Source organism: Camelus bactrianus, chromosome 28, assembly GCF_048773025.1.
Source record: "Camelus bactrianus isolate YW-2024 breed Bactrian camel chromosome 28, ASM4877302v1, whole genome shotgun sequence".
Taxonomy (NCBI): Eukaryota; Metazoa; Chordata; class Mammalia; order Artiodactyla; family Camelidae; genus Camelus; species Camelus bactrianus.
Window position 1 is genome coordinate 18,513,189 of NC_133566.1, and position 13,892 is coordinate 18,527,080.

A 13,892-nucleotide genomic window follows, 5' to 3' on the forward strand; every position below is an offset into this window, starting at 1 on the left:
GGGAGAAGTATAGCACAGGGATCTATATTCAGTATCTTGTAATAGCCTATAATGAAAAAGAATAAGAAAAAGGGTAAATGCATATATATATATGACTGAATCACTAAGCTATACACGAGAAACTAGCACAACATTATAAATCAACTATACTTTAATAAAAAATAAGTAAATAAGTGGTAAAAAAAAAAATAAGACTAGAATTCTATTAAGTACAAAGAAATAGGCCATCCCAGTAGAGCAAATCGCAGACGCAAAAGCCCTGGGGTTGTGAGAGAGCCTGGCGCAAGCTGGCTGGCATAAACAGCAGGTCAGCGAGGTGAGGCACTAAAGGGGGAAGCAGGCTACAGGGCGGAGGTACACCTGTAAGTGAAAGATGGCAAGTTAGCTTCTATCCAGATACCGCCGGATGAGCATACTGAGCAAGTTTCAGGTAGCTTTGCTTCCTAGAGCAATTGCTGGCCAAAAAGTACTTAAATAGAATAGGGCTGATTAATTTTTTTCCATAGAATATACAGGCACGGACATAAGATTAAAATACATATTCTCATTGCCACAGGCGGGAAGAGGTTGGAGAGTTAAGGACAGACTGTTCTGATGAACCATGAAAAGTATCAGGGCAGAACAGTCCTAAAGCTGCTGTTAGAATAAGTGATTAACGAGTGATTCCCCATGAAGCAGAAGCTTTTTTGTTTCTTAGAATTTTCCTAGGGAAAAAATTACAAAGAATGCTATTTGAATTTAAACTACACTGTATTAAAATAAGTTCTATAAGACTTAGTTTATACATTTTCACATATCATAAGATTGAATGATGATTACCTAACTACAAAATTTTAAACTATTTGCAAACTTTTTTAACCTTCCTTTTTTTTTTTTTTCTTTCCAGATATCTAACAGATTTTGAACCGGTTCAGTGCATGGGTCGCGGGGGGTTTGGAGTTGTCTTCGAAGCTAGAAACAAAGTAGATGACTGCAATTATGCTATCAAGAGAATCCGTCTCCCCAACAGGTAATGGGTGGTACTGTTAGTGAACTTGGAGTTGGGACCATGTTATCTAATCTCCTAGGCAATATGTCCATCTCACTATACTCCAGAGGGACTACTGGAAACATAGCTTCTGACCTTCTGAACCATATGGTCTAATGCTACCAGGTGACCAGCTGTCTTTAAAAAAGGTGATCTGCTTTGACCACTTTGTATCTACTTAAGAAAAAATCCACACTTGTTTTTGATTCTTAACTCAGGACTTTCTTACAGTGAATTTGAATAACTGTAGACTTTAATACATAGCACCACTGGGGGAGGGTATACCTCAAGTGGTAGAGCGCATGCTTAGCATGCAGGAGGTCCTGGGTTCCGTCCCCCATCCTGCCTCTAAGAATACATAAATACACCTAATTACCTCCCCCCACCACCAAAAAAAAAAAAAATCCATATTCATTTTGGAAGATAAAGAGTAATATTAAAACAAAATCCATCCATGTCTTCTCTACCCAGTAATAAACACTTGTAACATTTTAGGGTATTTTCTTTTGATTTTTTTTCTGGTCATAAATTTACCTAGTTGGTAGCAGTTATCAATACAATACAGTTTTATCTATTGCTTCCTTTGTTGTATTCTCAGTATTTTCCTTGCTATTAAGAGTATTTTATTGAAATGCCAAAATATATTAAAAGTATTTTATGGCTGGATAATAGTTCAATGATACATGTGCCATATCTTGTTTAATCATTTCTTTTTTTTTTTAACACCTTTATTATGGTGTGATTTCTGTTCACTAAACTACACATATTTCAGATGTACAATTTGAAGAATTTTGATAGTTGTATTCACCAATGAAACCACCACCATAATCCAGATGGCTACCATCTCCATCACTCCTCAAGAGGTGCAGATTTCAGATTCCCAATTTATCCCTTCCCACCCCCTAATCATTTCTAATTCTTAAGTATTCAGGGTTCTAATTTGTTGCGATTAAGAATAACTTGGCTTTAAAAAAAAAAAGTCACCCCCCCACCTCCATTCCATGTCTATCTACTGCTGTTTTTTCCAACATAAAAAAAAATAAATAAATAACTTGGCAATGTTCCATCTTTTATATAAAATTTTGATCACATCTCTTTCCTTAGGATAGATTTCTGGGAGTGGAATTTTTGACTCAGAACAGTGTGATGCTTAAGATGATGGACTATCAGTGATACTTTCTTTTCCATCTATTGTGGGAGCCTCCTGGGGACTCTTGATTAAGTATGTACTTAATTGCTGGGCTGTCTTCCTAACTAGTAGTTAAATGTGCTGCCCAACAGATGGGGACACAGGAATGGGACAGGTTGAGTATTTTGGGATGAATTCTTTTCTTTGGTATATAATTTTAAAAATAGTTAGTTAGTTAGTTAGTAGAGGTACTGGGAATTGAACCCAGGACCTGGTGCATGCTAAGCCTACATTCTACCACTAAGCTATATACCTCCCCCCATCCCTGGTATATAATTTATGAGCAGTTTAAATACTCAAATGAATAAGGCACCACGTAGAATATAAAATTAACAAAGGCTTCTGCCCGCAGGAACCTATATGACTCCTTGGGGCTTTTGTGTATATACTCAGTTAACTGCAATGCAAGGACGATTGTGACCCACGGCTTAGCTTATCAGTAAATAGCTTCTCACGAGGAAAGTCCGATGCAGCTGGAAGGCAGTCAAGGAAGGCAAGCTTTATGGAGGTGGTGGTGTCCGTGCCCTGTTCAAGGGTAGTCAGTCCCTCAGTGGACACACATGCAGAAGAGGGATGGCCAACCATACAATGTGGCCTGAGCAAAGGCTCCAGACAAACACCCAGAGGGGTTGTAGAGATTAGTGAGTGTTCTGGCAGCGGTGGAGCACGGGTAAGAATGGAGGGGAGCGTGGAAGAAAGGTGGAGAAGAATGGGTGGCAGCACCGTAAATGCCCAGCAGAGGAGTTTAGATTTTATTCCGTAGACAGTTGTGCCTATGAGCAGAAGAATGATGTGATCATAGTGGAGGTGGTGCCTAGATGGCTGTTAGGAAGAAATGGTCAGAGTTCATTAGGAGTTTTTTTGTTTGGTTTGGGTTGGTTTGCAGAGATTCGGTCGTAAGATACGGAACAATAGCACAGAAGAGGAGACGGATGAGAAAGGAATGAGTGTAAAGAATTAAGAAGGAGGAGCACTTAGGATTGGGTCACTGAAAGTGGAGGATTTGGAAACACGCCAGGATGCTCAGAGTGGGAACGTTAACAGGAAAAGGCACAGAGAGAAAAGCGGAGTAGTGGACCATTTCTCGGGGAGGGAAGAGGAGATAACTTATATTTGTTTATGTTGTTTCAGGTGATGGTGGGATCCCTAGACTGAGCTTAGATCCATCAGAAAAGCTGCCAAAGCAGACGAAATCCAGATGCTTTTCTAGTTAAACATCATTGCCCATGAGATTCAGTAGTTGAGGCTTTAAACAGACAAGGTGCTCGTACAAGCCTTTTGGACCGCTGTGTATACCTTGTCGGGGTGGTCCTTCCCCATCCTCCCGAGCTGCTGCGCTGAGCCCTCTTTCCCAAATACTTCACATACACCTGTTCATCCCCCAGGCGATTAACACACATTAAGCATTTATCTCTAAGGGTCTGTAGTCATTCTTGTTTGTTTGTTTGTCAACAAAGAAATCTTTATCTGAATGAAGCAACAGATGAATTCGTAGCACTTATTTATAGAAGAAAAAAAAAAACCCTAAAATGTATTTTTTTAATACACGACTTACTACATGGCTTTTTAGAATTATGCCGCTAGGCTGAACCCTCTGTCTCCTTTTTTTTTTTAAAAAAAAACAACTTTATTGTGGTGTACCTCCTGCACGGTGATCTCAACACATATTTCAGATGTACAGTGTGATGAATTTTCATGTTTCTGGTTTTAGAATCAAGAGAGGATTTTATCTGATTACTTGTCACTCCTGGATATGATTGCTCCTTCAGATCACAGCCACCTTCAGTGTCTTCCTTGTCTCTCCAATTTCAGAGAACTGGCTCGGGAGAAGGTAATGCGAGAAGTGAAAGCTTTGGCCAAGCTTGAGCACCCAGGAATTGTCAGGTATTTCAATGCTTGGTTGGAAGCACCACCAGAGAAGTGGCAAGAAAAAATGGACGAAATCTGGCTGAAAGATGAAAGGTAACTTGGTTAGACACAGACTTTAAAATGAGTGTGTCTTCCAGGCTAGTTTTTGGTTTACATGAGCAAAGTATCTTTTCTGTAACTTTAGAGATGATTTTGGCGGGGGTAGGTTTATTTATTTATTGGAGGTACTGGGGATTGAACCCAGGACCTCATGCACGCTAAGCAGGCACCCTACCCCCAGAGATGATTTTTTTTTAAAGGAAAATTAACAGCAGATTACTGTTTCTGTCATGTTTTGGAACATTCTCTATTCACTTGTTAAGTGAAAAGTTAATTTAGTTTTTTATGGTATCTTTTTCTTTTTAATGAGTTTTTTTTTCCTTTTTCTCTTTTTTTTTTTCCCTCCCTTGACGGAGGCCCTGGGGATCGAGCCCAGGACCGCATGCATACCAGGCACATGCTCTACCCCTGAGCTATACTCCCACCCAGATTTAGTTTTTTAGAACAAGAATTTTTCTTCTTTTTTGTCCAGAACATGAATTTCTAAAATTATTGGTAGATAGGATGCTATGATTTTAAATTCACTGAGGGATTTACAGTAGCCTTTCTCAATAAGAGATATTGTCTGCTTTTGTCTCCATTTTTTATTTAAATTTTTTATTTAGTTTCTTAATAGTTATCAATTTACTTCTTTTTAAAGTAGTTTTAAAATGTTTGCAGCTGAAAATATATACACGTAGACAACCTGAAGGTAATTCCCATGCTAAGTATGCCGTGCTGTTGGAAGGAAGGCCCTTTTAAAAACTCCTAAATGAATAAAAAGAAAAAAGAAAAAACTGGAAAAAAAAGAAATAAGAAAAACTACTAACTGAGAACAAAGAAGAAGCAGGCTACAAATAGACTATTCACCAAACAGCTAGAGGGCGGTTCCTGCCTAGCAGTACCAAACACAGCCCTCGATCCACACCGGGTACCTGGTCACAGCAGCCGCTGTTACACCCACAGCCAACAGCCAGACCGCAGAAGGACCAAGTGAAGTGGTCCTGTGTCTCAAGGCCCAGTGAGCCGCTGCCCCGTTTGGATGGGGGGTTCCGCATCACCACAACCAAAGGGTCCTGTCCTTGGTCTTCCTTCGTACTTTGTGTTTTGCACAAAGGCATTGGCTGCTCCTGGCATGACAGTCCCAGAAAACTGTTTCAAATATAAAATCAAGCTTTCCAGTTAAGGAATGGACAAAAGGTGATATTCTTTGTCTCCTGTAGCCTGTTTTCATTAAATCCCTGTGCTGTCATTTGGTAGCCGGCTTTATTATAGTTGAAGCTTTGAAAATAAAGGATGGCATTCACATAGTTTCATCAACCCATATTCACACTCACCCCTTTGAATCTCTCCCGCTTTTTTAGCACAGACTGGCCGCTCAGCTCTCCCAGTCCGGTGGATGCCCCCTCCGTTAAAATACGCAGAATGGATCCTTTCTCTACGAAGGAGCGTATCGAAATCATAGCTCCTTCGCCACGAAGCGGCAGATCTTTTTCAGTAGGGATCTCCTGTGGCCGGACAAGTTCGTCTGAGAGCCAGTTCTCTCCACTGGAATTTTCCGGAATGGACCACAGAGACACGAGTGAGTCGGTGGATGCTGTGAACAACCTCCCGGACAGTTGCCTTACAGACTGCGATGTGGAAGATGGTACTATGGATGGCAATGATGAGGGGCACTCCTTTGAACTTTGTCCTTCTGAAGCTTCTCCCAACATAAGGTCAAGGGAGCGAACATCCTCTTCTATAGTATTTGAAGATTCCGGCTGTGATAACGCGTCCAGCAAAGAAGAGCCCAGAACGAACCGACCGCCTCTGGGCAACCATTATGCTAATAAACTAACTGCTGTCCAGCATTCCAGCAGCAGGCCTTCTTCAGAACCTACCTTTTCTATTTCTCCTCCGAGACCAACCACTTTAAGTTTAGATCTCACTACAAACCCTGCGGAAAAACCGCAGCCCAGTTCGCCGAAGGTGTATCTTTACATCCAGATGCAGCTGTGCAGAAAGGAAAACCTCAAAGACTGGCTGAACAGCCGCTGCACCATAGAGGAGAGAGAGAGGAGCGCGTGTCTGCACATCTTCCTGCAGATCGCCGAGGCGGTGGAGTTTCTGCACAGCAAAGGGCTCATGCACAGGGACCTCAAGGTCTGTATTTGCAAAACATCACCCAGAGGTTTCAGCCTTTTTTTTTTTTTTTTTAGCTTTTTTTAAAAAAAATTTGGGGTGGGGAGGTAATTAGGTTTGTTTGCTTGTTTATTTGTTTACTTACTTAATTAATTTTAATAGAGGTACTTGGGATGGAACCCAGGACCTCACACATGCTAAGCATGCGCTCTACCACTGAGCTAAACTCTCCACCCCCTTTCTTGTTAGTCATCAAGTCATTTATTTATGGGGTTGGTTTTGTTTTGTTTTTGCTTTTGAGTTTGTTTTATGAGGTGGAGGTAATTAGGTTTATTTATTTATTTATATTTGGAGGAGGTACTGGGGATTGAACCCAGGACCTCGTGCATGCTAAGCAGGCGCTCTACCACTTGAGCTGTGCCCTCCCCCCTTATGGTTTTAACTGAAGTGCAGTTGATTTACAATGCTGTGTTAATTTCAGGTGTACAGCAAAGTGATTCAGTTGTATAAATATGTTCATATATATATATATATACATACATACATATTCTTTTTGAGATTCTTTTCCATTATAGGTTATTTTAAGATATTGAATATAGCTCCCTGTGCTATACAGTAGGTCCTTATTGTTTATCTATATTATATATAGTAGTGTGTGTTTGTTAATCCCAAACTCCTAATTTATCCCTCCCCTTTCCCTTTTGGTAACTATAGATTTGTTTCCGATGTCTGTGAATCTGTTTCTGTTTTGTGAATGAGTTCATTTGTATCATTTTTTAAGATTCCACGTAAAATGATATCATCAAGTGACGTCGGCCGCAGAGGTCTGGGAAAGTAGCCCACAGGGGTCTGCGACAAGGATAAGAATTCTCTTGTGTTTTAAAAGCTTCAGGCAAATTGTGAATTCTCCTCTATAATATGTTTATGTCCATTTTACAGTAAAAAGTATTCCCAATCTCCTGATGAAAATAATCTTTATGTAAAATCCACCAGGAACAGATACGCTGTCTTTCCTCTGGCTTTCAGTAACCCTCACACATCTTCCCCTTATTAAGCCCCGCGTAGCTTAGTAACAGGGACCTAAGCGGAAGGAGAGACGTGCATTCCTTCACTAGCCAGCTCCGAGCTGGGGCAAAATCTCCATGCTTTTTGCCCTTTATTCTTGAACTGTTTAGGCTTTGGGCAAGGAGGTGAGAAGCTGGAGGGTGAGAAGTAGCAAGTGGTTAGCCAGGAGAAATTGTATGACGGTATTTTGGATGTGAATAAAATGGTTTTTGTCTGGCAGTATTTGAAGCCTAGTGAAATTCAACTTTATGAGCTAAATGGCTTCCTTTTCCCTTATTTCAAGTGCCACGAACAGAGGTCGTGTTAGCTGGGGTTAGCATAGGTTCTGAGGGAAAGATGGTATATTTCATGTAGGGGATTTTAAGTTTGAGGAGCCTGTGGTTAGACGTGTCCTATAAACAGTTGCAAATGAGAGCTTAGAACCTGGGACGGGCATTGTAGAGTGTGTAGGAGCCTGTGAGTATTAGGAGAGGCTGCATGAGGTTGCGGTTAAGAGCTCTTATTCTCCTGGGTGGCCCGCTCTCCCCTCTCAGACACAGACCCGGAGATCAGTCTGTTTCATTCACTCATCAAACAGCCGTGATCCGCTGTCGTAGGGCAAGAACTGGACTGAGCGCCGGACACAGGGCAGTGAAGCGAAGTCCTTTCCTCACTGAGCCAGACTGCCTGGGTTTGAGTCCCTGCTCCACCACTTACTAGCTGGGGAACCTTGGGCAATTTACTTGGCTTCTCTAGGCCTCAGTTTACTCATCTGTGAAATGAGGGACTAATAGGACTAAAAGGGTTGTAAGTGGCAGGAACATGTAGCTCAAGTGGTAGAGCGCATGCTTAGCGTACACGAGGTCCTGGATTCCATCCCCAGTTCCTCCTAAAAATAAATAAATAAATAAGCAAACAAACCTAATTATACTCTGCCCCACCTCCCCCCCAAAAAAACTTAAAAAAAAAAAGAAAAGAAACTGCACGTGATAAAATAATAATGGTAATAAATAAGTAGAAGAGTATTAACATGAGTTAATAGTAATAAACAGCTTAGAACAGCTTCTGGCCCATTGCAAGTGCTCTATATGCCTTTGCTATTATTAATACTATTACCATAATCATGGCTTAGGTCATAAAAGTAGCGAAGCTTGCCAAGGGAGAGTATCTAAAATTATGAGATTAAGGATTAAGTACCCTAGACCTAGCCAATGTGACTCTCTAAGGATTTATTTAAATAGATGTTCAGTAAATGCTAGCTCTCTTGGCTACCCTGCCTCTTCTTTACTCACAGTACTTGTCTAACATCCAAGGTTTGTTTTTTATTTTCCTATCATCCCACAGTAAAGAGGAACATGCTTGAGAAGGTCTCATGTCTTGTGTTTATTTGCTGTGGTTATTTAAATAACCCCCTTCACTTTGTCTCCTTCTCCAGACACACCCACCGTGCTTCTCTCTTGTTTTATTTTTTCCAGCCTTCCAACATATTCTTTACAATGGACGACGTGGTCAAGGTTGGAGATTTTGGCTTAGTGACTGCGATGGACCAGGATGAGGAGGACCAGATGGTTCTGACCCCAATGCCGGGGTACGCCAGACACACCGGACAAGTGGGGACCAAGCTGTATATGAGCCCAGAGCAGGTGAGTTTTTTGTTTGTTTTACTTCTGAAGGAAAAAAACAGATTTGGGGTTAGGATGACAGTGAGGTAGATGTGCCCCATGAATCTCCATCCATGCTCTTATTTAAACACCCCAATAAAATAAAATCTGAAAATGATGAAGACTGGCAGGAGCAAGGGTGCAGTTCCCACAACCTGGACTCGGGGCAGGTTAAGAGAAATGCTAACGATGCTTAAAATGTGCTCCCCCTCCGACCCAGAGCCTGGCAGCAACCAGAAATTTTGAAAGAGGCTTTGAATGCTCTCCTCCCAAACTGAACTGTACTGCACCCTGTGTGAACATCGTAGGAACTGTTTTCAGAGCCGGATGGAGTTGGTGGATGGAGCTGCCCTCTCCAGTAACCCACAGGCAGCTTGCAGAATGTACATGGTGGGAAATAGAGGTGGATAGGCTGAGACATAGGGTTGCGTAATCTCCAGAGGGAAAGCACATAAGCAGAACAGAGCCTGGCAGAGCTGTGGGAGCGCTGGATGCTGGGAGCTTCAGGGCAGCTTACCCGGCCACCACGAGGCTAACGACATTCACAAGCTTATATGTGCTTAGATCAGTGGTTCTCAAACTTCTAGGTCAGTGCCTGTTTATACTTGTAAACATGGTGCTCCACATGATTGAGAGCTGAAGCATTTTTCCTCTGGGATTTTGTCTATCAGTATTTGCCATATTAGAGATCAAAACTGAGACATTTATAAAAATGTCACTAATCCAATGAAAAATAACATTGTTAAATCGATCACATCTTCAAGATACTTGTTTTTTGAAAAATAAACTCCCCCCCAAAAGAAACTAGTGAATAAAATGACACTTATTTACATTTTTGTAAATTTCTTTACTATCTGACTTAAAAGCTAGATTTCATATTTGCTTTTGCATTTAATCCCTTGCAGTGTGTTATTTTGGTTGAAGTATATTTGGTAAAAGAAATTAGGCATTTTTAGGTCGATAAGAGTTTAAAAGGAGTCTCTTAAGTGAAAAAAGCAAGGGACAGAAATGTGTAAAGGAGGGAATGATAAATATGTATTTGCTTGTGTTTATATAAAGAACTCTGGAAGGATGTGCAGGAAAGGAATGGTTGTGAGGGCAGGAGGCAGAGGGGATGTGACTTGGGGGGCGGGTCAGATGAGGAATGGGTGGGAGGGAAACTTGACCATCTACTTCTTTTTGAATCATGTGGATGTGTTACCTATTACAAGTGAGTTTAAGAAGGGAAACGTTTGTTTTGGATGTTTAAGTGACCCCTAAATTTTGCTGTTAGGAATTTCATTGCGATAACCATCCCTGTGTACAAATCTCTGTCCACATTTCCACCGACCCTAGGGTGGACGAAATTAAATAGGACCCTCAAGGGGTAGTAAATATTGACTGCCAGGTTGCTTTTCATAAAGGTGTATTATTTTGGCTTTTATTTCTATTGCCCAGGAAGACTGCCCTAGGAAAACATTGCTAAGATTTATGTCAGAGAATGTTTTGCCTATGTTTTCTTCTAGGAGGTTTATAGTGTCTTGTCTTACATTTAAGTCTTTAAGCCATTTTGAGTTAATTTTTATATATGGTCTGAGGGAGTGTTCTAACTTCATTGATTTCCTTGTGGTTCTCCAGTTTTCCCAGCACCACTTGCTGAAGAGACTGTCTTCTCTGTTGTGTATTCTTGCCTCATTTGTACACCAGAAATTGACACATTGTAACTGACTATATTTCAATTGAAAAAAAAGAGGTTAAAAAAAAGGTGTATTGATATTTTCCAGATAGCGTTTGAGGTGTCCTTTTCACTGTAACCCTGTAAGCTCTGTTTTGAACACATTTTCTTTGAATACGTCCCAAGCCCCAGTAAGAGGGAAGGGAAGGGAGGAAAATCACTGGAACTTTCCACGTGACATTCTGTGATCAGCGAGGCAGTCTGGCTCCCAGAAGGAGTCAAGGAAACAGGTCTCAAGTCCAGTTTAGAGAGGAGGTTGTGAACAGTGTGTCATCCCCGACAGATACCTTGTGATTCCCCCAGGAGATGCCGCCATGAGTATTCTCCAAAGTGACGCCCTGCTTTGGCCTTTGCCAAATGTTGTTATGTGCCTGGAGCATTTTCCCAAATAAAAGGGTTCTTCTGAGTCAGGGGAGGTCACTTTTCATTTGAATGAGGCTTTGTTTAATAGACTAGTTCGGTTGTAATTCATTGGTTCATTTTAACAAATAAGTATTTATTGAGGGCCTGCTCCACACTGAGCCCAGTGCTGGATGGTAGGAATACAAAAAGAGCAGTTCCCTGCCCTCCAGGACTTTATCATCTCATTGCGAAGAATAAGAACTCCACACATGAAAAAAATAACAACCAAGAATGCAGAGAAGTCCATAATTAGGTGCCGTAATGAGGCCTCACCACAGTTGATTAGTGGTTTGGAGTAATGAAGATTTTCTCATAAAAATAGGTGAGGACTAAGATGATTAGAAATGAGAGATTTGCTTCAGATAGCGCTCGCTTTGAAAAAACTTCACCTGGGGGTAATGGAGCAGCTTTTCCTGGCTCCCACAGACTTTTTTTTTAGCGTTACAAGGCTCCAGGTTTCCCCTGGGCCTGTATTACTGATGCCTATCTCGGAGCGATGCCTGGGTTTCCTTCTGTAATGCTGAGTAGCTTAATTACTCTTTGCTGCTGTGAGTTGAAAAAAAGAGGACAGAGAGGTTATTAACTCTTGGCTAACATTTTTACATATGCAACTGCATTTAAACCAAGAAGTGACTGGGTCAGCTTTGGGATTCACTAATGCCATTTCAATCCACTGTCCTGCCTCCAATAATTTTGTCCTAATATTTCTTCTTTATATGGGGTTTCAGATTCATGGAAACAACTACTCTCATAAAGTGGACATCTTTTCTTTGGGCCTCATTCTGTTTGAATTACTCTACCCGTTCGCCACGCAGATGGAGAGGGTCAGGGTAAGTTCTCCCCTCCCTAAAAAAGGTAGAAAAAGAAAATGCTCTTAAATTTACAAGAGAGTTTTAAAAGGGGAATTAGTTATTCTGGATACCAGCAGACTACAAGTAGAAGAAGTCATGTGAGTGAAACAAGGATTTGTAAACTATTTGCTTCCATTTAAAAGCTCAGTCTTCAAAAATTGTTGAATTGTTTGTTCCTTGTTTTGCTTCAATTCATCGTAACTCAGCAATATTTTGCACACAAATTTATAATAAGTGCGAAGCTTGAGGAACCATAAGATAAGGGAGTGCTGGTAATGGTGGTGGTTGATCAGAGGAGAATTTTCCAAAGGACAAGTGGCCACATACTCATACACTTAAAAGCTGGCAAACTAGACAGAATTAGGTCCACCCCCCTACCCCCAAATAAATCATGACCATGGCCTTTAAGGACGATAGTACTGAATGTCTTTTAAAAGTAGGCTTCTGTCACATTGTTCCCCACCCGTCATAAGTGGTCCCCCTCAACTTTTCCAGCTATCGCCCTGGTACTTACATCTGTATTTCCAAAGTTTATGTCCATATCATCATTTCTTAATTTATCAGTTTTAGACCTTACTTGCTGACTCCTGGCCATGGTACGAGAGATATAGTTCTCACATAGAATCAAAAGGACCTATCAAGTGTTCTATACAATAAATGGGGGGGGAAAAGATAATTTAAAAATCAACATGGCTAAATTTCAAAACACCAGAGATAAATACCCTAAAAGCTTCCAGAAAGGAAAATAAAACCGGTGCGACATGCGTAAAGGATCTGGAGTCTTATGGCATCAGAATTGTTGTAGTTATAAGCACATCAAAGGACTCTGTCAAGGCAGTGAAAGAACAACTCACAGGGTGAGAGCAAGTGTTTGTGAATCATGTATCTGACGAGGTTCTAGTATCCAGAATATAGAAAGAACTTCGACAACAAAAAGGCAAACAAGCTAATTTTAAAATGGGCATGGGACTTGAACAGATATTTCTCCAAAGAAGATTACAAATGGCCAATAGGCATGACATCATTATTCATCAGGGAAATGCAAATCAAAATCACAGTGAGGTACCACTCCACACCATCCAGGATGGCTATAATAAGACAAAACCAAACGAAGTAAGTGTTGGCGAGGATGCAGAGATATTAGAGCCTTCATACGTTGCTGGTAGAAAGTAAAATGGTGCAGCCATTGTGGAACAGTTTGACGGTTCCCCAAAAGTTAAACATGGAATTACCATATGACCCAGCAGTTCTGCTCCCAGGTATATACCCAAGAGAGATGAAAACATAGGTCCACACAAAAACCTGTACACAAATGTTCATAGTAGCATCTTCATGATAGCCAGAAAGTAGCCAGAAAGTAGAAACAACCCAGATTCAATTAGTTGGTGAATGGCAAGACGAATGTGGTATAACCACACAGTGGAATATTATTCAGCCACAAAAAGGGACTGAAGTACTGATACATGCTACAGCACAGGTGAGCCTTGAAGACATCACACTAAGTGAAAGAAGTGGACATAAACGGCCACATACTGGATGATTCCATTTCCGTGAAGTGTCCAGAATAGGCAAATCCATAGAGACAAGGTAGGTTAGTAGTTGCCAGGTGATAGGGTGGAAGGAAGTAGCGGGTGACTGCTTAATGAGTATGAAATTGCTCTTTGGGTGAGGAAAATGTTCTGGAGTTAGACAGTGGTGATGGTTGTACAGCGTTGTAAATAGAATAAAAACACCCTGAAGGGAGGGTATAGCTCAAGTGGTAGAGCACATGCTTAGCATGCATGACGTCCTGGGTTCAATCCCACGTATCTCTAAAAATAAATAAACCTAATTACTATCACCCCCCCAAAAAATAAAAAAATAATTTAAAAAATATAAAATTTTTTAAGAATTTTAATTAAGGAAAAAAACCCTGTGTCATACATACACTTTA

General features: G+C 40.9%; 1 protein-coding gene across 3 annotated transcripts in view; it reads left to right on the forward strand.

The window, feature by feature from the left end:
• EIF2AK3 (eukaryotic translation initiation factor 2 alpha kinase 3) overlaps positions 1 to 13,892 on the forward strand; it is a 61,387-nt gene that overhangs the window by 41,529 nt on the left and 5,966 nt on the right. For 2 of the 3 annotated variants that reach the window (XM_010958963.3, XM_074354608.1), the window contains 5 exons: positions 887 to 1,009; positions 4,029 to 4,178; positions 5,528 to 6,308; positions 8,807 to 8,974; positions 11,837 to 11,938. In XM_010958963.3, the coding sequence (XP_010957265.2) occupies positions 887 to 1,009; positions 4,029 to 4,178; positions 5,528 to 6,308; positions 8,807 to 8,974; positions 11,837 to 11,938 (1,324 nt within the window). The other variant, XM_074354609.1, reaches the window with a different exon arrangement.